This window comes from Citrus clementina, unplaced genomic scaffold (assembly GCF_000493195.1).
Source record: "Citrus clementina cultivar Clemenules unplaced genomic scaffold, Citrus_clementina_v1.0 scaffold_7, whole genome shotgun sequence".
Classification (NCBI taxonomy): domain Eukaryota; kingdom Viridiplantae; phylum Streptophyta; class Magnoliopsida; order Sapindales; family Rutaceae; genus Citrus; species Citrus x clementina.
Window position 1 is genome coordinate 3,412,554 of NW_006262075.1, and position 25,329 is coordinate 3,437,882.

General features: G+C 32.3%; 2 protein-coding genes across 12 annotated transcripts; one reads left to right on the forward strand and one right to left on the reverse strand.

The window, feature by feature from the left end:
- Positions 1-2,563: 2,563 nt before the first annotated feature.
- Positions 2,564-9,367, forward strand: LOC18036238 (OTU domain-containing protein 3). Of its 9 annotated transcripts, none has more exons than XM_024180571.1 (12): positions 2,565-2,851; positions 3,778-3,884; positions 4,043-4,118; positions 5,015-5,164; positions 6,469-6,530; positions 6,978-7,062; positions 7,187-7,330; positions 7,495-7,603; positions 8,018-8,145; positions 8,295-8,392; positions 8,727-8,867; positions 8,986-9,367. In XM_024180571.1, exons 1-11 carry the CDS (start codon positions 2,804-2,806, stop codon positions 8,854-8,856), a joined length of 1,137 nt encoding a protein of 378 aa, XP_024036339.1. In that variant the 5' UTR covers positions 2,565-2,803; the 3' UTR covers positions 8,857-8,867; positions 8,986-9,367. The 9 variants fall into 9 exon arrangements, with proteins under 9 accessions (XP_024036341.1, XP_024036339.1, XP_024036340.1 ...); XM_024180572.1 differs by having other exon boundaries at positions 8,989-9,367; XM_006425871.2 differs by having other exon boundaries at positions 9,060-9,367.
- Positions 9,368-17,165: 7,798 nt separating this feature from the next.
- LOC18036258 (floral homeotic protein APETALA 2) lies at positions 17,166-20,700 on the reverse strand. 3 transcript variants are annotated; one of them, XM_006425883.2, is made up of 10 exons: positions 19,721-20,690; positions 19,559-19,584; positions 19,421-19,451; positions 19,218-19,305; positions 18,850-18,995; positions 18,653-18,697; positions 18,468-18,559; positions 18,192-18,358; positions 17,868-18,092; positions 17,166-17,768 (listed from the first exon to the last, which is right to left on the reverse strand). In XM_006425883.2, the coding sequence occupies exons 1-10, from the start codon at positions 20,248-20,250 to the stop codon at positions 17,550-17,552; spliced, it is 1,569 nt and encodes a 522-aa protein (XP_006425946.1). In that variant the 5' UTR covers positions 20,251-20,690; the 3' UTR covers positions 17,166-17,549. The 3 variants fall into 3 exon arrangements, with proteins under 3 accessions (XP_006425946.1, XP_024036283.1, XP_024036284.1); XM_024180515.1 differs by having other exon boundaries at positions 17,868-18,089; positions 19,721-20,689; XM_024180516.1 differs by having other exon boundaries at positions 17,636-17,768; positions 17,864-18,092; positions 19,721-20,700.
- Between the last annotated feature and the right edge of the window lie 4,629 nt (positions 20,701-25,329).

Sequence of the window (25,329 nt, forward strand, 5' to 3'; positions counted from 1 at the left end):
AAACTAAATAAATTTAATCCATTGCTCAAAATAAAAATAAATTAAATTGATTATTAATATAATAAAAATAACAATTCTCCATATGTTATTTCTTATAATTTCTTATATATAAATTAAATTGATAATTTCTTAAAAATAAAAATTCTCCATATATAAATTAAATTTATTTTAATTTAATATATGTTATTTTTATATTAAATATATGTTATTTTTATTATATTAATAATCAATTTAATTTATTTTTATTTTTGAGCAATGGATTAAATTTATTTAGTTTGAAGATAAAATTTGATAAAAATTAAATGAAAAAATTGGGTAATGAAGTTATATTCGTAATTTTATTAATAATATAGAAATAAATTGGATAATGAACAATTATTTTTTAATATGCTATAAGGGTATAATGGTAAAATTATAATTTACTATTAAGAAATAGGGGTCTGAGTGTCTTTTTTGAAACATTAGGGGGTTTTGTGTCCCTTATTCAAACGTTAGGGGTCTCAGTGTCCTTTTCCCTATATATAAAAGCTTTCAATCAATAATTTCTGACTATTTTAAAGTCAGGAATAAATTAAAAGATAAAAAAATATAAATTTTAATATATTATTTTAAAAAATTTATTATATATATATATATATATATATTTAGTTTATCCCTAATTAGAAAGTATTCATATACATATGTATAATTTTTTAATTTGAAAAGGGAAAAAGACAAACACCCCCCTAATGTTTCAAAAAAGACATTTATACCCCCATTCACTAACGAAAACAGTAACTTTTAACATAAATTACTGTTATATCCTTCTAGCATATAAAAAAATATATACAAGTTTAACTTGTGGTATTAATACCATAAAATTTTATTGAAATTTTAAACTTGTATATTTAACAATTTTCCACATGTTATCATTTAAACTTGTATATTTATAACTAATTTTTTATGTTATTTATTACGGTATTAATTGAAATACAAGTTAACATTAATAACCAATTTTATTTATTTTTATTCTTGAGTAATGAATTAAGGCTTGAAGAGGGAATTTGATAAAAATTTAAATAGAGGAATTGGGTAATGAGGGTATATTTATAATTTTATTAATAATAGATGGACAAATTGGATAATCAATAATTTTTTTTATATGCTAGAAGGGTATAACGATAATTTCTGTTAATAGTTACTATTTCCGTTAGTGAATAGGGGTGTAAATATATTTTTTGAAACATATGGGTTTTGTCCTTTTGCCTAAACATTGTGGTGTGTTTGTCTTTTTCTAATTTGAAAATAAGAAGCAATTATATGATTGCTTTTTTTTCAAAATAAAAGTATTATATGTCTATTGTCTATTAAACTTTTATTAGATAGTAGTAGTAATAATGTCTCGTCAAAAAAGTAGTTTAGTTTTTGATAGGTCAAAAAAATAGTTGAGACGTGATTTCCTCATACACGTTTTTGGTCAAATTGCACAAACTCAACAAAAGTGAAGTGTTCAATGACCCAAAAAAACTACATAAATTTTGTGGCTACTATCTTACACATCGATGCTCGATTGTATCTGTGCATTTGCCTGGCGTTGGCATGGCTAGTGTCGGGGCCTACTCTGTGAAGTGCCATTACTTGTCACCAAACTTTCTGACTTCTTCCGATTCTGCTCGTAAAAAAATGTTTTCAAAATGACTAACATAACACTTTCTGGCTTTGGACCACTTTTATTGCCATGTACGATTTCAAAGCTGCATTGCCGGGCCTTCGCATCTGGACCTGGTAGCTCCTTCCATCCATCTTTTTCGTTTTTTTCTTTTTCTTTTTTTCAGTTCGTTTCTTTGGATTGAAAGTTGAGCCATGCACCTGCCCCACATGTAAAGAAATGTTACTTACAATTACAATTACGTTAATGTTTCTTCATTAAGATGTTGATTAATAACCACCACGTACCATTACTCTATTTTGGTGATAAGTTAGTTCGTCAAGAATTACATTACAACTTATTGAAATCTCCTAAATGTGATCGTGATCTTCGAAGAGGTTAAATTTACTTTTAATTTTTTTTTTACAAAAATAATAATGCACATAAAAGAACTCGGACCTTTGACTTCAAGTACAATTCAAATGAGCCACTCGGCTTTGGCCAAGTGCCCTCATAATTGTAAGAACACGGGTTTGAGCTCCCACAACGCATTGTGGGTTTTTAATATTTTTCTCAATTAAGTAAAAATAATATTCTTTTTCGAAAAGTGAGTGGAGTAAACATCTCTCGAATATTAAAGAGTGTAAAATTTAGATTGTATTATATAAGATTTATAAATTAATCTCAGTAATTATATGATTGTAAATATTAATGTAGTAATCTCATAAAATATGAGTTGTAATATGAGAAATAATCCCATAATTTTGGGAAATTACACAATGTGGGTTCATTAGGAGAACTTGCGAACAAGGTTTCAAGTGGGCTTCCGGTCCATGTGAAAGGGGCCCATCCCAACAACCTCCTCAGTCGGCGGCCTCATCAAATCAGATCCGCGGAATTGAGAGAGGCGCATCACACGTACCCGGAGACTTTGGTTTTGGCACGGTATCGACTATCAAGACCCGAGTGTTAAGTCTAACTGTCTGAGAAACAAGTCACAGTCCGAGTCGATAACTGGATATATGAGCATTTATGATCCCGTTTCTGTATCATCATCTTTCACTCTTTATCTGCTTGATCCCTGAGCCACACCTGTCTTTCAGCTTCATAATAAGAATAATAATAATAGTAAAAAGTAATTAAGCGGAGAAATAAAATCGAAGCAATCTTCTGACGATGGTAAAAGCTAAACCACAAAAGTCCAAACTCAAGAAACAGCCCCACGTAAGTTCATATTAATGCTATATTTCTACTTTCACTTTTTTAATTTTCTTAAAACTTAAATTTGTTCACAGTTGATTATCTTCATCCGGCTATAAACGTTCTTCTTTCATCTTCAACTTGCCCTAATTTCACATCATCATCATTTTTATTATTTTAATTACATTGCAAATTTCTTATTTACTGCGGAATTTTGCCTTCTTAACTGTTTGATTTTAGTTTAATATTTCAACTTGACGACTTTATTGCCTTATGTAACTACATTACATAAGCTGTAATATACACGACCAGCCGGTCATTTGGGAAAAGTGCACTTCATTTTCTTTGAAATAGCAATGTGCTTGAAGTGTCTTAGACGTGTGATTGTGCCATGTGCTTCAAATGGCCTACGGCCATGGAGCTTGTAACTTGTTGCTAGATGCAATGAGCGGTAGTAGTAATGTTGTTAAAATTTGAGCAATTACAATATTAGTGCTTTATTTTGATGTGATCAATTGTCAGAGAGGTCTCATCTATGAAGGAGGACAACAATATTGAGAGCTAAGTGTTGGGTGATTGAGATAGTACACGATAAGCCTCCATTCTAAGGGTTCAAGAATGAGGAGATGGATAACTGGCTCACCTAGTAGAGAAATTCTTATTAGGCGATAAAAGTAGAAACTAGAATTTTTTTTTTTTTTGGCTGGATTAAGTATGAAAGAGTTAGAATATGTAATGAGCTGAAGATTTGACCCTTGGCTTGATGTGAATGAATCTGATGTGATGTACAAGAAACATGAATCACTATTTTGGATGCTGTGGGTGATCTCTTTACTTAAGTTTTGAAATCATTTTATTCCAGTTATGCTAATTATATTTAGGGCCCGTCTCAATTTATTGTTTCTATAAATGGACACATATGGATTAACTAACATCTTGGTGGTGGACAGACTAAAACGCATGGAAAGCAGGCTGATGTTTCCAAGTTCCGCACTCAGCTTGACATACTAGGCCTAAAAATCATCCAGGTCACAGCTGACGGTAATTGTTTCTTCAGGTTTGTGTTTGTAGGATGATCTCATCGTACATTTCTCATACTACAGACTCGTTTTTCTAGGATTTTCACTGTTAGAATGATTTGCATGACATACTATGCAAGGGAAAAAGTTTGTGGTTTAATTTACTTTAAAGTTGTTTACTCCTGCTAGTTTGCAGGGCTCTTGCAGATCAGTTGGAAGGTAACGAGGAGGAACATCAAAAATATCGCAGTATGGTGGTACAATATATAGTGGTTAGTGCCTATAAAGGAAGAAAAAGTTTTTTATGTGCTTTTCCTAATTTTCCATACAAATCTCTTAATTGTTTTGTAGGCATTGCTCTTTTGAAATTTATTTTAGTTTTTATCTTTGAATTGCATTTAATGTTAGAACTGACTGCATTGTGACTTTAGTAACTAAATATCCCACACATATTGGTCTTTTCTTTCTTTTCCTTCTGCGCCCGCCCCCTGGGGAATTGACTAAGTCAATAGTGAATGTCTTTTTTTCATTAACATGGAGCTGTAGCTAATAACAGAATGGCTGGATGGGCATGATACCATGCCATGTATTGTACGAGCTTGATGTAAACTACAATAGACTTTTTTTTTTGCTAAGAAACAAGGATTAAATAAAACTATAAGAAATATGTACAAGGATTAGGAGGATTACAAATCCCCAAAAAAGGACGAGAAGTCCCAATATGTAAACTACAATAGACATTGTATTCAAGGTTCTCATTTGAATTGTGATGAGAAGCATAGAAACTACTGGCCTAGTAGACTTAGGAATGTGCAGTCTGGCACTTCTGCCTCTGTATGGAAAAACCAATTGGTTGAGGAAGGATATTGCGATATTGCTTTATTTATTTTTGGGTTCATTCTGGTTATAGGGTATTGCTTTCCTAAAATGATGCATGAGTAAGACTGATTTTGCAAAAATTCACAGGATATGGTCCATGATATTCCATGCCTGCATTTACAGTTATGCGAATGCAGAATCTCTCTCTATGATATTTACTATCTCTTTCATTGTCAGAAGAAATTTTGCTTTTTGGATGAGCAAGCAGGGATTGTTATATAATGCTTTCTCTTCCTTGTTTGAATAATCAACTTGTAAGTGAATCTGATGTTGGAGCTTCAATCAATAGAAGAACCGTGAAACATTTGAGCCCTTCATTGAGGATGATGTCCCTTTTGATGAATACTGCCAATCCATGGAAACGGATGGAACATGGGCTGGACATATGGAATTGCAAGCAGCTTCTCTTGTTACACATAGTAATATATGCATTCATCGGGTGAGACCTGCTTTCTCTTCCTTTGGCTTGCTTGATTCTTTCGTGTATTTGGGAATTTTGATAGTTTATCCATTTTGGCTTTTTATTGATCCTTTTAATTAGTCGCACACCTTTGAAGTTATTGTTTGAGAGATGTGGTAATTTTGTTTGCTCCTTGCTTGATTGCTGATATTGGCTTCCTTTTAATTATTGATGATCAACTGTTAATCCCAAAATCTCACATTTATAGGAAACCACTGGCTGCCTTTTAATTGCTGTTGACCTGCTGAAGCTCAAGTTTACAGTAAAGAGTCTTAGTGTCTAACTATAATATCTAAGTTTGAACTCACTCCCTTTCCTTGTAGGTTGATTGAGTTTACAGGCTTGTCATCTGGATCCAAACAGCAGCTCATCTTGCTCTATTTTGATTTAATTAGTAGAATAAAAAAGAACTCTCTGGACTTGAATACAGGACCTCTTGGTAAAATAGGTTCTAATGTCTTGTTGAACTGGCATTTAATCAAATACATAAACTTAAAAGAGAGATACCAAAGAATGAAAATTTTAGTTCTAATAGATAGTCAAAGGGACTGGCATCTCACGCTCACTCAAATGCAGGAATAAAGTTTTGCCATTGTCACGAAACTACACTGTAACAAAAGCTTTAGTTTTTACCTTGTAAAATTTACGATGACTTGCTCGATATCTGCCCTTCTTGATTCATTGTGAGCTTAAGATATTTTTCCCCAAAATGAGCATTCGTTCTAGCAATGAGATATTCGGATAAATATCCTCAATTTGTAATGAGATTTATATTTTTGTTGTGTCTTTTGTAATATGTGCACCAGTGTGATCATGAGCATCGTTCGTAATGCTAGAGCAATGTATTTGAAGAACATATTTAATTAACTATTATTATTTGTTTTAAATTAGAAACTTTTTCTATAGCTGATACTTTCAACCATCAGCAATATATTAGGCATTTTTTGGCTGCCAGATGTATGAATTATGTGCCTGTCATGGGGAGAGATTGCCACAGCATTCACCAACATAAATGTGTTATAGCATGCGAGATGTATCGTTGCATTAATACAAGTGCACAGGCACACTTCTTTACAAAACTACTGCATGCTTATCATGTTCCCCTATCATAAGATAGAATTCTCCTTTGTTATTTAATTGATACGAAACACACCATATCGCATCATTGGTGCATATGTACTATAATGCACACAGGGAAATACTCATAATGCATCACATATTTTCTTGATTAACCAAGAGTGCTGTGGAAATTCATGTATTGCTTATTGCTTTCCTTGATGCAGCACATGTCGCCTCGCTGGTACATTAGGAATTTCGATTACCATGAAGCTCGTATGATCCATTTGTGAGTTTTTGGGAATGTTATCATAATTTTGTTATTTATTGCTGTGCATTTATTCTAATTATAAAAAAGGGTAATTTTGCCCCCTGGGACAAGCTATTTCTGATTCTGTTAGATTTATATGGTAGATGAGTTGGTATAAGTTTTCCTCTTATATAATGTAAAAGAACGTAGCCTCCGAAGCCATATAAAAGAGACAGCTAACTTTGAAGCTTATATAAGCTTTTTCAATTTATTCCACACCTCATAGGGTGGAGATATTATATGTCTATATCAACACTTGTGGGCTGTATTCTTTGGTGTTAAAGCTTTAACCATTTATTCTTTACGACAATGTGCTTGATCTTTGTTTTTCTAACTTTGTCTTTGTTGCCTTTTGCCCTTATGGAAGATGTAATCCCAAAGTTCTGCATATGATTTGTACTCTTCTTATTATTATTTTTGGTCCAGATCTTATCATGATGGTGAACATTACAATAGTGTACGGTTGAAGGAAGACTCTTGTATTGGCTCAGCCAGGCCAATTATAATCAAGGTTTTCATCATAACTCTTTTTTCTTTTAGGGATAGATTGTTCTATTATTACAATTTTGTTAACTTTTTTGAAAGTTTCAAAATGTAGTTTGTATCAAGAGCCTAATACTTGTAGTTTGTTATAGGCCGATGCTGATATTTCAGCGGCATCTATTCAATCAAAAACTGTGACAAGCAAGCTTAAAGGGGCAGCTGGTATCATCAATGCAGGATCTATCAAATTGGTTATGGCAGGAAGTGGCTGTGAAAATTCTGAAAAAGTTGAAGAGGTGATAAATTGCATTCAATTTCTGTTGTCTGGTAATTTCATTGTCCTCCATTACAGTGTCAATGTCTTGAATGTGAGATTTCTATACCTAATCTCTGCAGCTAGTTTGAGGAGTTTTCTTTTCTTTTCTTTTTTTTTTGGTTTTAAATGTTGACCCCATTCCAGGTTTTACTGCAAGTAGGTGGTGATGTTGATGCAGCGATCGAGTTTCTGATAGCAGAACAGGGAACAGAAGAATACTCTGTCAAAAGCAATAATGCAGAGATGTCTTATGGTAATAGCCAGTCAGTATAATTTGTGCTAGCTATCTTAGTCAAAAGAATGTAAAGCATTTTTACGTTGCTTAACTGAAGTAGCCTCCAATCAAGAAACTCTTTAAAAAGTTTAATCAGTCTCACTAAGTAGTTCTTCTAGAAATTCAATTGTCTTAAAATAATAATGAGGCAGATACTTGGCCCTGGTTAATCTTATTAGCATCTCATTTTTTTTTAATACGTCTTGTGAATTTGTTGTTCTTTTGCCCCCGCCTCCACAAACAGGAACATATATAGGCTATTTACATCTTTTCATCTCAGTTCATTACTTGATTTATCTCACATAATGGTTGGCAGACATTGTAGCTTTGGCTTTTCATGATATTTGAAGAGATTGCTTTCTTATCCGTAGTAAAATTTCTGAGAATTTCTAGGTGACAATGAAAATGGAAATAGTGAGCAACACGAGGAAGAACGGCTAAATAAGACCTGCGATTTGGATAAATCTAGTAATAGTATCAAAAGAAGCCATGATGACAGCAGATTCAAACCAAACGAGAAGGTTTTTTTTTTTGGCCCCCCTTACCCTCAAAATTAGTAAACCACCCTTTTCTTTCCTCCCTTGAATGGAGTGGGTTCCTAATGTTGATGACTTTTTCTGTTTCCCTATTTTTCCCCTTTCTCTCTTCCCCCTTTTTTTTCCTACTTTAGAAGATCCCAAGAAACAAGGTCTGCCCATGTGGATCGAAGAAGAAATACAAGGCTTGCTGCGGAACAGCTGCTGGGAGATCCTCCACCAAGTTTGCTGTGTAAACTTCTTGAGCTCTATTCTTTCCCGGTTCTGTTTAATCTATTTAAAATTGCATGCCTTATCGCGGGGGGGATTGCATTCTGTATACAAAGATTTTTCAATGTTACACTACTACTGGTCATCTCATGTGGAGTAGTTATGTACTGCTTACTGGACAGGGGAGTGTTTAATCTTACTACGGTAATGTTGATTCTTACATCAGTTATAGCTCAAGTTACAGTCTTTCATGTGTAATCATGCACCAGCATGCATTATTAGTAAATAATTTATTACCAGAGATAAATTCGTACAAGCTTTCTGTAATCTTTTATGTGTAATACTTGTTGATTCAGTAACCAAACAGTTGACTCTAAAAGGGGTCGAAAGGAGAGGAAGCAAGGCAAGAAAGGAGAAGCTTCTAGCACTTTGTCTGCCTGTGTATCGGATGGAGGACCGCCTGACATGGGTGCACTTTGTATATGATCTGTCTTAATGTGAGTACCACTGCAATTTTCTAGATTTAGTTATGGAAATGGATGTACATATTTTGATAATTGCCACCCCTCACCCAAATACCTCAAATCTCACTCTTGTGTACGGTGGTTGTGTTAGAAGCCACATTATCTCAATTCTTAACGGCCATGTGGTTGGATTTGTCGCCGAGCAATTTGCTTCCCATCTTACAGGTTTCTTCTTTGCTCAACACCCATACGATGCTGAACCCACGTTTGCAAAGTGAAACAGTTGATGAGAATGGAGGGGTTTTGTGCAACTCTTATTGCAGAAGAAACCGAAGTCCACGTGGCCTTTCATTAAACTGTCTTCTTCCTCCGTGATTCACTACTGAATGAATTATGAAAGCAAGTATGTATACACCCTTGACTGAACTATAAATGGACTAATGGGGGCATGTGCGCACACCGCTTAAAGTGAATATGCATAGCTGCGCAGAATGTCCATGAGAGTCTCATTATTATTGGGATATACATATATATCTTCTGATGCATATATATAAAGTTTGATTAAAAAGTATCGAATGATGCCTTAATAATTAAAAATTTTTATCAGACAGGCACTGGATAAAATGAATTTCCCGAAAATACCGATCCGAAGTTTTGACTTTCAGCGGATACATAGATGTTTATACTCGTTCTTCAAAATCTGAAAACTATAATCCATTTGAATTGGGCTTTGGCCTTTCAGTTCTGGGCTTTTGTTGGATTCTGCATTCTACATGCCCAATGCTCGTGACTTTGTCAACAATGGCATCCTTGCAACGAAAATATATAAATTAAGTTTCGTTTCGTTTAATTAACACTTTGTTCAGTTTAGGAAACTTTACCGGAAAGATCTAGACATTTTTATCCACTTGCCCATTCTTTAGAAAGAAAATTGTCCCATATGCAGTATAGCATCAAGATAGAAGGGGTGTCTAAATTTAGCTTAACTATCAAGCCAACTAAAATTAGAAACGTCGGTATAGAGCTTGCATTCAAGGTCAAGCTTCTTCTATAGAATATCAAAGGAGTCCATTCAACAAATTCTAAATCAATCAAAATTTTCAATCTTTAAAAGCTTAAACCATGTCCATTTGCTCTACTTCTTTTGGCCGGTTACCACTTTCCTCTTCCATGATCAGAGATCAGAGACCACGCCCTTTTTTTAGTAAAAATTATCATTTGCGAATGATAAAAAAATAAAAATAAATTGAAAAGCAAACCTTCTTTCCCAAATTGGAAACTCGCAATTCTCTTTCTTTCTATCCCATTTGAGGAAATTTCTTATTTCTTAGTTTATGTTATGCATGACAAATAAGCAGTTTTGACCCAAAAAAAAAAAAAGGCACTATGATCAACAGCCATTTATGGTTGAGTGATGTGAATGCAATCCATCACAATCTTCTTCACCTGCACATAATAGAAGACTATTTTATTGTCGGTGCTCCATCATGTTTAATAATTTTTTTTTTTTCCTTTTTATCGTCTTTCTTCTTAAAGGATATGATCGAACTGTTATTTTGTCAAAAATGATCAATTAAATGCTTTTCAATCTAAGCAAAGAAAGGCTTTTTACGTAGTAACGGAAGAGATTCTCGAGAAGTTTGATATGTTAAGGTATCCCTTATGTGATGTGAAGTTGCGAGGTTCTTGTCATTCTCTTGAAATATACACATATATATATATATAGAGAGAGAGAGAGAGAGAGAGAGAGAGAGAGAGAGAGAGTGAGTTATTATCTAGTTAGGTTAATATATGATACTTTATAATGTATTATCGTACCACCTTATTTGTACAAGAAAGATTCTACTTATTTCTAAAAAGATGAAAGATGGTAATTTTGAGTTGATGAAAGAAATGATATTCCTACAATGACAGTAAAAAAATTTTTAAATTAAATTAAACAACCGATCACTGTTATTTTTGAGGCAAAGAAGCGGTAAGAGTATTGCCTTTTTAGGGCGGAGGTAACAAAAGAAAAAAATGGAGTAAAATCCAGTAATTCACTTAGCCTCAACAAATCAATCATGCATCTCTCACCATGTCAAATAATCAAAAAAACTTTTCTTACTTAACCAACAAAGTCATAAAATACACAGATATAGACATTTAAAACACCTAACCATGGGCCAAACAAAGTCAGAATCAAATTGAATAATGCATCTACTTAAGGTAAATCCCACCCAAATATCCAACCTAATTGTGTAAGTCATGACCTGTATTTTCCTTGTCAGTTGCCACATCAAGATGGGAACTTTGAACCCAACTGATCATATAACAAAGCTAGATGAAAGATGGTAATGTTTGTCCAAACTTTTTTAACTTTAATTTCTATAATTTCAAATTTAAAAAATTTTCCATTCATATATACATATATACGCCAATAATGAAACTTCAAGAAGCAAGAACCATTTTTTTTTTATATTTAGAGATAAATATGATATTCACAATTCTCAACAACATGAATTAAAAAAAAAAAGAAAAAAGGTGAGAACAATAGAGAAGCAAGGAAGAAAGGGAACAAACAACCTTACCAAACAGGTAGAGCGCATTATTTTATTATCATCCCCCTTTTGCTTTCCACATTAATTATTCCAATCCAAAAAGGGTACGCATGGCTATAAACCATTGCCTTGTCGTGGCCAATTTAAAGCCTCTACACCTATTTTTTTTTTATCCCCACCAAGCTTTCTAAACTTGGAAAGTCTCGGAAACACACTTTAATTATTCAATAATAACAATAATAATATAATTAACCCTAGAGAGCAAAAGAGGACCAGCATTTGCACTTCTCACTATTGCAACACATGCATCACGCTGCTGCAGTGCCATGACAGGACCTGTGAACAATAATGCAATGTCCCCGAAATTAATATTCTGTGACATTTCAATTCATTGGTTTTGGTTTATCAGTTGGGTACCGTCATAACATATAAAACCTATGAGAACCGAAACTTCACCAAGATTGCTGTATGCATGGGCTTGGCAGAAGATGGGGCTACGGCCTTCAGGTTCATTATTATTTTGTTTATCTCAATGAGAAATATATATCCAGCAGAGTCTCCTCTGTTTAATTGTTGTATTTATAACTCCTGAGTTCTGGCCCCTTGGTTTTGTTTGGTTTCTGGGTTTCTCTCGACGAACTCCTATCTATCACCAACAAAGGTCAAAGCAGCTTTTCGATTTGACATTATTGGTGGATATGAGCTTCGAGGTTCCAAATCGGGTAATAAATGATTATGACAAAAAAAAAAGTCTTCACAAAAGGATTTGATTAATTTGTCTAGAGTACGAAATAATTCACTTCACTCATAGGCGATTTATGTACAAAATACTTGATATGCTTCTGGGATTAATGAGTACAAAAAAACATTGGTGCGCACAACCTATTTGCAAATTTCCATTTAACCTAACCGGCTAACCCTAAACTCTGAACTTGCAAAAGCCTAAGGCCAGGAACATCCCATCATCCACGTTTTACCTCATTAAATGACCCCAAAAAAAAAAAAAAATTGCATCGAATTTGACCTAATGATATCATGTAAATCGAAAAGAATAATGTTTCACAATTTTATTTTTTAACTTTTTTTTTTTTCAAGTTGTCTTGTCAGCCAAAGTTATTGTCGAAGAAAAGGGACCACTATGCCCACCTTCTATTTCAAGGTTCTGTATTCAAAAAAGGAAGGTTAATATATACGCGGTCCATCTGCTTGATCTATAATCTGTAAAACACCAGCGGGAATGACGTTGATTTTAGAGAGTCTTGAGCTAACTGATGATTTTTTTTTTTTTTTTCATTTCAATATATATACAAGTGGACCTATCAATGACATATGCATCCATGTGGTCACGTACCAATGGTGCCATAATTCAATAAATATGGTTGATAAAAAAATAATAATTTTTTCGTTAGTTAGGTTGACATTTGTCTTTTTGGCTGAATACTTAATTAATACAAATTTCAACTTTTTTTTTCCTCTTTAACGACTTATTATAAATGTTTGAAACTTTGAATGGTAGTATTTTGGCAACTATGCCTCTAAATTTGTATTTAAATACATTAAAAGAATAATGTGTATTTACATGTTAGAAATATTGTCAAAGTTAAAAAACTTGTTTGAATAAATATATTTTGTTGAATTATATATTAAAAATATAATTTTCATTTTTGAATTTAATCGGTTTTGGAAATTATTTAAAATAATAAAAATATTGTTGCACATTATTCATTCTTCATAAATAGACTATAAAATTCTTTGATATCAGTAAGTAGCGTGATTTCAACTTCTGATGATAAATTTTTATCGAAAATAATTGATCGTTTAAATGAAAAAACACAGTTAAGCTTTTATATGGTACTGCAATAGGAAACAGATTAATTGCATGGGGTAGTTTTAATAGTTAATGTTAAAAAAATCATTTAATATTAAGTGTTAAGTTTTTAAGCTTTTAAGCTTTGTTTTTCAACTTAACACACTTAAACAAAAGAATGGCCGAAAATACTACCAATTTTAGTATTCAGTCAAAAAAACAAACAATCCTCAAAACTAATGTTTTTTTTTTTTATACGGTGTGTTATTCGCATCCTGAAAGGTGTTATAAACACCTATTTGTTAAATTTAGAAATAAACGTTTACTCATACACCCTTGAAAATACCAAAATTATCCTCAGAGTTATGTAAAACGAGAATATGTTTTTTTTTTCCAGGGGTTGAAACAGCCCCACCATTCTTTTTATCGTGCTTGGTATCTGGGTCCTTTAATTTTAAGATATAAATTGATTTTACAAGATGCGGCAGCAAAAAGAGAGGATCCCCTTATACCCCCCCGTCCATTCCAAAAAATGGGGTAACATTAATATCCTTCGAACTCCAAATTTTTTTTAAAAAAATTAAAACAATAAAATAAAAAATTTGAAACATTCCTCGTAGTTTGTTGTTGTAAAATCCTAATGGGTAGAAGATTCATGTATTGTATCATGATCGAACAACGAGAATTTTTTGGTTTTGATTTTCTTTTTTGTTTGTTTTATTCATTGATTGTTGGCTGCGTTTTTAATGGCTCTGAAGGTTTAATTACAAATTAAAATAAATCATTCAAAGATTTATACCCCTTTTCAGGAAAAATGAATGAAAAAAAAAAAAGATTGCCACCCAATCACTGACTAATACGTGTACAACTCTAAGACCATTAGCATTTAGCAACACGCTGTTTGAAGGACGGGTTAAGATATATCATATACGTTATATAAATAAAAACCACAACTAGCCTGCAGAGGTATCAAATGGGAAGATTGAAACCAGGGCATCATATTTACAGCAGTCATTCAAGTTATCAAATTTTATCTCCTTTGCTGAATGTTATATTACGTTACGATTAACGTAACGTAGAGGGATCTAATAATTAAATTTCACATTCTAGTTTTAGGTAACGAAAGTCAAACATTCCTAAGGCAAGAACGCTGCACACATGAGAGTAATACTAATTAATAAGCGAATTGAAGGATAACAAGCGCCAAAAGAATTCTAAAAAGAGTAAGTGCGGCACCAGAGATAGGATCATGCAAAAGACAAAGAAATGGATGAGAAATGAATTCGCAAATTAATGGGGGAAGAAACAAAAACTAATAAAGAGAATTCCCTGAAGGGGAAACCAGAGAGTTGTTTTGTCTCAGTGAATTATGAAAGCAATTCAACACTTAAAACGGGACAATGTGTGTATGCATATCTTAATGTTTATGGACCAGTAGCCCTACATCAAGTCCCAGTCGCAGCACTCGCACTCACACTCCATACGCACAAAACATTACATTCACGTAACTGTAAGAAACAAAATGAAATAAAGCATATTTTTCTTTTTCTTTTTCTCTTTCAAAATAAATTCACCGATAGATTTCCTACCTTTGAAGATAACCCATATAGGGAAACCCTAATCTTATATAGAAATAAAGTAAAAATTCTACACATCTGGTTCTGATGTATGCTTTTACCTTTTCTTTATTCCTTTTAATTCTTTTGTTTTATCCTATATCTAAAGCATCACTAAAATATTTATCTATTTTTATTTTCAAATGTTTATTTACTTACTTATGTGGCAAATAACATATTTAGGGTATCTTTAAAATGCTCCTTAAGTGAGATTTCACTTCTCATTTAAACGCTATAATTATATATTTTTAAAAATGATTAAAATAATATAAACTTTATTTTATTTTGAATTTTTTTTTAAAGAAGATCTATTTTTCACTCTTCTAATTATCAGATAAGTAAGAAAATAAATATCTAAGAAAATAAAATTAGAAGAATTTTTGTAGTGCTTTGACGTGACTCTTTAAAATGGGAAGTGAAATCGTCTTATAGATACTCATATACGTCCCCACATGTCAAGTACTTACCATCTTTTGAACTTCACGTGCTTCAAGTTTTGTTTTTCTCCCTTCTGCTTTTTTGACTCCGTTTTTTTTTTTTTTTTTGCCCCCTAGAGGATGAATGATGAATCGTGTCTCTCTCAGCATTGACAGTGTTTCGTAGATCCGATGCAAAGCAAGGGATCTAATGTGAGAATGGCTTTGAGTTAGAGCTGACTGCATGACAGACCCACTTTGTTTCTTTTCACTTTTATATATATTATTATTCATATGGGGAGTCTTTAATATCTCTTCACGATGTATGAAGGACGCGTGCCATTTGAGTTCTTTTCAGGATGTTATTTCATATGGGGAGTCTTTAATATCTCTTCACGATGTATGAAGGACGCGTGCCATTTGAGTTCTTTTCAGGGTGTCTACAAATGGAGCAAAACAAAATCATTGTAGACTTTCACCCGGATGACTATTGGCTTGTATTAGGGGCCGATTGATATGTATGATTCTTTGGTTGAGTAAAGGTCATTCATTTGGCTATCTTTCCAAGATATGATAATAAAGAAGCGTGGGATATAAAGGATCTCACATATAAAGGAGTTTGGACGGATTACACAACACGTATTCTTTTTTATTTATTTATTTTTGGCAGGACAGAGCACACATTCTCATCAAGAAGAAATGTAATTTAAAGTTTACAAGAGAAGAAAATATGGCAGAATTTTGATCTCTCTGGGTGGGAAATTAATTCGCATTATGCTGACAAGTGACAATCGCTCGTGTTAATTAGAAGGTGAGTGTTTTCGCTTCTTTAACAAGAATATTATGTAATAAACTTGAATCGGCGGTTGAGTAATAAAATAAATGTGAGACAACCAAATTCAAACGTTCTAGACTTGATTTGGAAAGGATTAAAAGACAACCAAATTTAAATTCTACTTAAATATTGGCAAAAGTACTATTAACGGCATAGTCACTATTCCTAGTTAACATAATTCAGATCTGAGGATACGCAAGGAAAGATGCCATCTAGAGTAATCTTGTACTTTCTAAAAGTTTCTGTTCATTGAAACCTTGGCAACTTGAGGACAATCTCAAGCTTAGTGCTAATAAAATATTTACAGTGACGTCCTAGATGACGAGATAGCACTCTGTATTTAATACATTTTACACCCATTTGCATTATCTTAATGTATAAGTAGGATATTAATGATATTATCATTGAAATGATCAAAATGACCTTATCATCTTATTTTAAAAAACCGAAATGTACTTCATGGGAATTTCCTTCTACATTCAAAGCCACCCATTTGTTTCGTCGTACATTACCGGCGCGTTGAAAAAAATAGACACCATCGAGCAAAAAGATTGAATTTGAACCCGCAACTGAAATACATCAACAATTTTAAAACTAATTTTCCTCGTGAAGTGACAAATGGTTAAACCCCAAGTGAATCTTGACCCTTTATTCCTCTTTTTGATCTCTGATATTTTTTTCTCGCTTCTGTCTTACAGTGTCCTTTAAAGAGGTTTCTGTGTTAAGAGTGATAAGTCCCCCTCGTCATTATAGCCATTTCTGACTGCCTTGGCCAAGAGTACTGATTCTAAGGACACAAATGATAGTGACTATTCATCACCATCGGGTGATATTTCCAATAAAACTATTCCCCTTTTCATTAACCTGAATTACCCTCATCTTAGATTTTCACCGTCTGTTACATCAAATAGTTAATACTTTCAACATTGTACACATATAAATGGTATCGTTGAGTTAGGGTTCTTAAAAATCAGTCCCGCAAGTGGCATCAGTGAGTGGTGGTAATTTTAAGAAAGACCAGAAAAAAAAAATACAAAAAATGAGGTCATGCGAGAGATGCTATAGCTATGCAGCAAAAGTTGAAAATAATCGCAAAACACTAGACCATAGGCTGCCATTAATGAATACTACCACATAGGGCGGCAAAGCAATCTATATTTATATTAATGCCATTCATAGAAAATGATCATCAGTTTCGGTCAGAATTCGGAAAATAAAAAGAAAAAATTTTAGTCGAAGATCTCGTCTGCTAGTTAGTTTGACCAATTGACGAACTAATATTAATTCCCACAAGGGAGGGGTTTTAATATTGTATCCTTCCCCACTCCTTTTTCTTATTTTTTTCCCTTTTCCTCTCTCATTTTTTTTTTTTTTTTTGGTGTCTTTCCTCTCTGGGAAATTTGGAAATATATGTGATCGAATACTACAATTGATGATTTTACATGCTTACAAGCAAAAATCTGAAGGAAATGAGAGATTAGACGATCATTATGCCATATTCTTAGGAGGGTCTAACAAGGGAGTGGAATCCATTATTCTGCAGCCAATTCTGAGAGTGAGAGGATCTAATCTGCTGAGGGAATCCTGATGATGCTGCAGCAGTTGCAAACATATGAGGACCAGATTGCCATTGTTGATGATGATCATTTGTTGACAGTGAAAGTTCATTCCCAATTCGGCCTCTCTTACTGCTGCCTGTGCCTGGGGTTAACTGATGAGTCTACAAAAATTTGGAAAAACAAAACTTTGTTTAGTGAGAAGGCACTGATTTAAAGCTACCCAATTAGTTAAAAATTGAATAATCTGCAGCTTTACCTACTTGATAGTTTGATTGGTTACATTGTGGGGGAACCATATGTAGCAAATGGGATTCACCAGATCTCCTGAATTGCTCATATCTTTGCATCTCACTGGACTTATTGAGCGATGATGAAGCTGGTGACTGAAGATGGGTTTGGCTGAGAAGTTGCATAGTTTCAGCCTCACTATACCCATCTCTCTTGTACGGTAGATCATGCTGCCTACTGTACGCTTCTTGCTGCTGCTAAATTTTAATTAATCATCAATGTGTTAGAATTACTTAGAATAAAGCTGCCAAATAATAATCATAATACTAATAATGAAGAGTGTTGAGTGATTAAACCTTAGGCCTATAACCCCGGTTGTGCCAGTCAACTTCATTGGGCAATGATGCCGGAGCAGGCCGTTCCATTACAGTATATTGCATTCTATTAGCAAAGTCCGCACTGCTTTGCTGATTAGAAGCTGAACTGCCCAAACTCAAATCTAGATTATGGTCTACACCATGACCTGAAGATTCTAACAATTAATAAGTATCTGAGCATGTGTGTGTGTGTGTGTGTGTGTGTGTGTCAAATTAAGGTAGAAAACAATAAAACTTACATTGTTAAAGACTTACCAGAGGCTTTAAGCTCATCTTGATATAAGCTGGGATCAAAATTAGTAACAGCATCTTTGCCATTACACTTAACTGCAGCTCTATCATATGCCCTACAAAAAATATAACAGAAATTTCAAAGTGTGCATTAAATTTCTTGTATGTCCAAAGAGACAAACTATGAATATTGAAAACTACTCACTGACCTTGCAGCTTCGACCTCAGTATCGAACAAGCCCAAATAAACGTACCTGAAACAAGGATTAAATTAAATTATTAACAGTTAGGTTCTCGGAAAAAATTAGTAAACAAAAGATGATGAGGAGATCATATAACTGGAGATTAACTGGGGAAGAGTTAGCGGTCAAGTGGAAGGATACAATAGGAAACTAAGGTATTTTACTTTTTGCCTAAAAATTGGCCCATTCGAGCTTCCCATCTTCCACATTTGTGCAAAGTAACTCCTCTATATTTGGAGCTTCCTCTGGGGAAACCGGTGCTTTGTCGGCGAAGTACATGTACAAACTCTTCCTTGGTTAAGTTGCTCATCTGTTATCATACAACATTACGAGAATCTTTCCATATGTAAACCCATAGGCTTTCCTTATGTATCATAATATATAAAAAAGAAAAAAATAACAAAAACAAAAGCATATGTTCAACAATTAGTTCTAGCTGGACTGTAGAAGATAAGATGCAACTGTTCAAGATAAGATAAAACTCATAGACAACTCACTACAACTCTTTCCTTTTGTTTCTTCTCTCTCTTACCTGTTTCAAGTCATCCTCATAATCTTCTATACTAAAGTTTATGTCTGCCTCCGCTCCCCGGAACTTGATAGCTGCCCTATCATAAGCACTGCAAAAGCAGCCAAAAAAATTCTCTTTCAACTTAGCAACACATTCTAATATAAAGAATACTAAAACGCCTTGTTTTATGGGATAGGCAACAATTAATAATCATATCTACTCACCGAGCAGCTGCATGTGCAGTGTCAAATCCACCTACAAACACACACCCATATCACAAACATCAGCAAAAGATAAACACATAACATTTTGTTTCAACAATGAAAGCAGAAAAATAATTATCTTGAAAATTCCCTACATACCTAGATAAACTTGTTTCCCAGAATCCCTGAGAGAGAAGCCAAAAAGAAATTAAATTCTGATAAGCATAAATATATGTATGTATAAACTTGAGACCTCAAAATATATATAAGTTGCACTCCTATATATGAGCAAAAGATTATTAAAAAAAAAAAAGAGCAAACCATATATGAGATTCCCATCTTCCAGTTCTTCTGTAAAAGGTGACACCTCTATACTGGGAACTCCTTGACCTGGGTCCACGCCTGCTTTTTTTCAGGGGCTGAGGAGCTTCAATAACCGATTTTCCAGCCTCAACGATGGGCTCCGATTGGCAAAACTTGACACCAACCCAGTTAGCCCGAGGGAAGGCCAGTCCCCTAGCTCCAGCTTCACTCGATGTGGCTTGCTGCTCCTGAAAATCAACAGGAAAAAACTGCCGGGTCACCGGTGGCTCTGGTTCACTCTCCTCCATGGCTTCTTGATACAAACATACTCCAAATATTTTACTGCCGCCACTACGACTTAATAATCTTCTCTCAGAAGCACCAATCTCTTCGTCGGATCCGTTTTCTATTACCACGGCTGAAGAGCTTGAATTCGAAACGGATCCCACTTGTTTTCCCTTCTCATCATCGCCATCTATGGAGGTCTTTTGCGATGAGCAAGCTTCTGACTCTTCTATATCTTTCAGCGAGTCATTCAGATCCCACATTTTTTAAAAAGAAAAAATTCTCACGATTTATTTATTTATATGTTAAACACACTCTGTATACTTTTTTCCCGATCTTAGAAGCGACAAACACTCTCAATTCTGATCATCACTTCGTCGTCAAAGATCACAGGTTTGTTTATGTATTTTTTTTATTTTTCAAAATTCTCTCTATCTCTTGTTCGACAAGAGAGAAAAGAATAAATATAGAAAGGAAGAAAACTTGAAGGTTGAGTATTCAAAGTAGAAGAGAACCTACGACACAGAGAGAGAGAGAGAGAGAAGGCCAGAAGGGTTTGCAAAAAGGTAGTAGTAAGGGGAGATGTTTCAAGATCTCGTAAATACTCTCTCACTGCCCAATACAGCATATAGACGAGGCAAATTTCAGCTATAGGTTAATACTTACTTAATACTGCCTTCCATCTCTCCCTCCCTCTCTGACAACTGGCCTTTTTCTCTCTCTTTTTTTTATATTTTATATTTTTTTCACTTTTGTTTTTTGTTTTATTTTTTTTTTTTGCCCTTTCTCCTCGATGACTGATGAGCAATCCTCCTCATTTCCCAATCCAGAAAGATAGCTAGGTTGCTTTGGTTCTTGTTAATTTATTATTTACTTATTTACTTGACTGTATTTTCTTGAATATCTATCTATGTAGCCACCTTATCTTTGTTTTCTTTATTATTAGTATCATTTATGAGATGGGAAAATGAAGAAGGAAATAAAAGAACCATCTCTTTCTTTACTCAACTTTCCCACGTTAACCAAATCGAAAAAGCATTCTTTCTTTGCTCTCTCTCTCTCTCTCTAAATTACCCCACTAATGGAAATAGACAGCGCCAAGACTCAAAAGATGCTTAATTACTCAATAAATGTACCTTAATTAGGTATTTCATTATCATCACACTCACTCCACAACAAGCAGTCACCACTACGAAATACAAATGCTGCTGTTGTCTTTTTAGTTACTTTTCTTCTATACGTTCACATGCAACTTATACATTTCACCTAATACGTTTTTACCACAGAGGAAGAGGTAAAAAAAAAGAAAAAAAAAATTAAGGGCAAAACGGGGAAAGCATCACAAGCAAGGGTGAGATTTGAGAGAAGAGGGCTATTGTATCAGAAAAGGAAAATGGGAATAATGTAAGAAAAAGGAATTTCTTTCCAGAAAAGTCCAATCCAAGAGTACGGGAAGAGGGCCACTTTTGCCTCTTTCGTTCACCTATCGACCAATGCCTTGCCTCTGCTGTACCTCGTATTTATGACCCTCTCTTTCTTCCACATCCTCACCTTCAGCGCGTTTCATCACACATACATGTTGATTTATTAATATGACTTCTATAAAATTAATACTCTAATAAATTAATAACTTGAATTATATTATAAACTTTTTAAGGTCTCTGCCTGGTCTAACAGGTTAGAATAAGGGGTGGGCATGGGTTAGTTTGGGTTGGTTTTTAAGTCAATTCAAACCAAACCATAAAAATTTGGATCCAACCCAAACCAACCAAAATATTTTTAACCCAAACCAAACCAAACCATTTGGGTTTGGTTTGAATTTTATTATCAAAATAATTTTTATTTTAATAAAATTTAATTATATCAAAATTATAATAATTATTAATTGTTATTAATTATTAAATTGATATTAAAATATAAAAAAATATGGTGGATAAAAATTATAAATTTTACAATAACTTAATCCTTAAATTAAAGAATACTAGAAAATCAAAATAAAGTTTAATCACAAAAATTATTATTTCTCAATAAATAAGAACATACACTTTAATAATAAACTTTCACAAACATGACATTAACAATCTAATAATAAATTATTTTTAACATATATTATTTTTCCCCCTTCTGCTTTTATAATGGCCAAAAATCCCTCTAATAGTATAAGTTTACAATATTACCCTTATTTTCAACTACTCTTTTATTTATATTTATTCTAAATTAAATAAATCATATGAATAGAAACTAAATAAAAAATAAAGCATTAAAAATAAGAAATATATGTTTTGATATGAACAAAAAAATTAATAATAAAATTTTTTTATACTTATTTATTTTGTGAAAATTTTCTTATAATAAATATATAAGGAAATTATTAGTCAAATGATAAAAAAATTTTATAAGAAAACTTGAATGACAAATAAAAATTTATTATAAGATAAATAATAAAATATTTTACCTATACTTTTTACATTTAATTTTAAAATATTACAAAATATTTATTATAAGAAAATGTTCACAAAATAAATAATTACGAGAAAAAATTTTATTATTAATTTTTCTGCTCATATCAAAACATATATTTCGTGTTTTAATACTTAATATGGGCATTACATTCAATTATTGACCAAAAATTAGCCGCCATCTAGCATATCGGATGCAGTCCAAGCCGAGTTATTATTGATCATTAGTAGAGTCTCCTGCTCTTTCTATGATGATCCTTCCATGTGGGAGGAATTATTTTTGTAAATAAGAAAAAAAAATTATTTATGTTATTTACAATAATATTTATTTAATTTAAATTTATTTTTACTGTTATTTTCATTTTCTAACTGTTGACAATTGATCACGCCGTAAAAAATTTAATAGTGGTTTTTCACTTATTTGTGTTCATTTATTTTGTTTTCATTTATTTCATTTGAAAAATTTGAGTGTTGGGGTTTTGTCAATAACCCATGGGTAAACCATACCAAAACCATAATGAAATGATTTTTTTACATAAAACTCATATCTAACCCATTTTCATGATTTACCCAACCCAAACCATTTAATTTGGTTTGAGTTTGGATAAACCCATGGGTTGTGGGTTTATGCTCACCCCTAGGTTAGATTAATAATTATGTTAAATTAATAAGATAATATTTTAATCTGAAAACCTTCATATAACTCTATTGTCTCATCGGCGTCATAAATTAAGAATGTGCTAAAATTACAAATGCAATTACCCATTATATTTAGTTAGATAGAATATGACTCAATCATGACTTATTTTTTCTTGAGATTTAAATGTATGTTAGATCCCGTCTCTAATATTTTTATCGCATCTAGAAGTTCTAGAGTTGAATTCTACCACTACAACAAAAAATTATGAAGTGTTTTTAAAGTTTTGTGTGCTTCTTTGTAACATACTCCCAAACTATTATATCATCATTAGATGGGTAAAATACAATAAATTTTTAATTGATTAAGTATATGCTCAATTGAAATATAAATATATCCTTTTATAAATTACTAGAATATTAATTTATTGATTAATTAATACCTCATACAATTAATTGATTTTATATGATTCCAAAACTATTAATTTATATAGTTTATATTGTAATTAACTCCTTACTAACCACTTGAAGAAGGATAAAAAACAAAAAAAAAATGGTTATCATTAACAGTATATATAATATACTTATATTGTCGAATGACTCTTTCATAAATTATGCTCATAATCACTAATAAAAAAAGTTATATTACTTTCCTAAATAATTAAGATCAATATTTCCTCTTTTGGCAATGTACTTTGACCACCAATATAGAAAGTACATAATTATATTTCTTTACATCAACTAGAAAAAGGATGTAAAAATATGTAATTACATTTTTTATATCAACTAACCAAAAAAAAAAATCTTAATATGAACCTTGTGAACACTAGCTTGATTTTTTATTTTCTTTTTCTAGCCAATAATTGTTTTATTCTATTAAACTCAAATTCGATTAGTTTTAAATTTATCCTAAACAAACTTATATTCAAATAATTTTCTATAAAATAAAACCACATTTGATTCATATTTTGCAAAACTAAATAATTATGTCATTTCAAACTCAAATAAATTTGGTTAATTTCAATCTAAATTTTCTTAGGGTTAATAACACCTGGATGACACATTTTGATAAATTTTAAAATGGTGACAAATGTTTTAAAATTATCGACCATGTGACAATTCATTAACTTTTACTGTTAATTTTAATGGACCAAGGGTGAAATTAGAAAAACAAATAGATTTATTTTACGGTTAATTATATCTAGGAAACACATCTTTGACAAACTTCAAAATGGTAACTCATGTTTTAAAAATATTTGGTCAAGTGACAATCTATTAACTTTTACCATTAATTCTAACAAATCAAGGGTAAAATTAAAAAAATAGATTTATTTTATTTATTTACTTTTTTATTTTCCTCTCTCTCTTTCTTCTTTCATCTTCTCCAATTCTTTTTCTCATTCTTTCTTCATCTTCCTCAATTGATTTTCATGTTTTCTCTCTTTTTCTCTTTTTTTTTTCTTCATCTTCTTCGGTCTCTTTCCCCTCGATTTCTCCTTCTTTCTTCATTTTCTCTGGGCTTCATCTTCGCCACAGCCATAAACGATAGTAGCCATGAGTTTGTGGAACTAAAGAAGTAATTTGATTCAATAGGAAATGTTTTTAAAAAAATTAGTTTAATTTAACAAGAAAATCTTTGTTAATTTAGACTTATGCATATATATTAAAAAAATTAAAAATAAGTGGGCAAGGGTGGAAATGTCATTTTATCACTAATTATAGAGGCAAAAAAAATCATTTTGTAGTTAATTGATTACTTTGATTAGAGTTAATGGATTTTCATCTGATCGATTATTTTTAAAACATGTGTCACCTTCTTTAATTATGTCAAAAAAAGTGTCACCTGATGATAATTAACCCTAAAATACTTTTTTCTAATTTTACTTTGTTAGAATTAATGGTAAAAGTTAATAGGTTGTCACATGACCGAGTATTTTTAATACACGTGTCATCATTTTGAAATTTGTCAAAATATGTATCACCTAAGGGTAGTTAACCCTAGTTTTTTTTTTCAATCGAAACAATATTCAATCAATAATAGAGGATAAGAAATAAAGTTAATTCATAAATTTATTATAAAAACTGCAAAGTAATGGTAAGAAACTTTATATTTTTTTATTTTTACAATTCATTGGAATTTTAGATAATATTAATGAAGTAAAAAAAAAATTCAAACTAGTTAATTGTATTGATTCAAAGCAAAAAGTTAATTATGGTTAAAAAGAGTTTACCTTTTTAACCAATTAC

Bases quoted from the DNA above. Each gene is read 5' to 3' on its own strand.
- LOC18036238 (XM_006425875.2), top strand. From the start codon at position 2,804: ATGGTAAAAGCTAAACCACAAAAGTCCAAACTCAAGAAACAGCCCCAC. The intron at 6,531-6,977 runs GTGAGTTTTTGG...TTTTTGGTCCAG, and splicing joins GAAGCTCGTATGATCCATTT to ATCTTATCATGATGGTGAAC. The intron at 8,393-8,726 runs GTAAACTTCTTG...TTGTTGATTCAG, and splicing joins TCCTCCACCAAGTTTGCTGT to TAACCAAACAGTTGACTCTA.
- LOC18036258 (XM_006425883.2), bottom strand. From the start codon at position 20,250: ATGTGGGATCTGAATGACTCGCTGAAAGATATAGAAGAGTCAGAAGCT. The intron at 18,359-18,467 runs GTAAGTCTTTAA...TAGAATCTTCAG, and splicing joins AGATGAGCTTAAAGCCTCTG to GTCATGGTGTAGACCATAAT. The intron at 18,093-18,191 runs GTTTAATCACTC...ATTAAAATTTAG, and splicing joins ACCGGGGTTATAGGCCTAAG to CAGCAGCAAGAAGCGTACAG.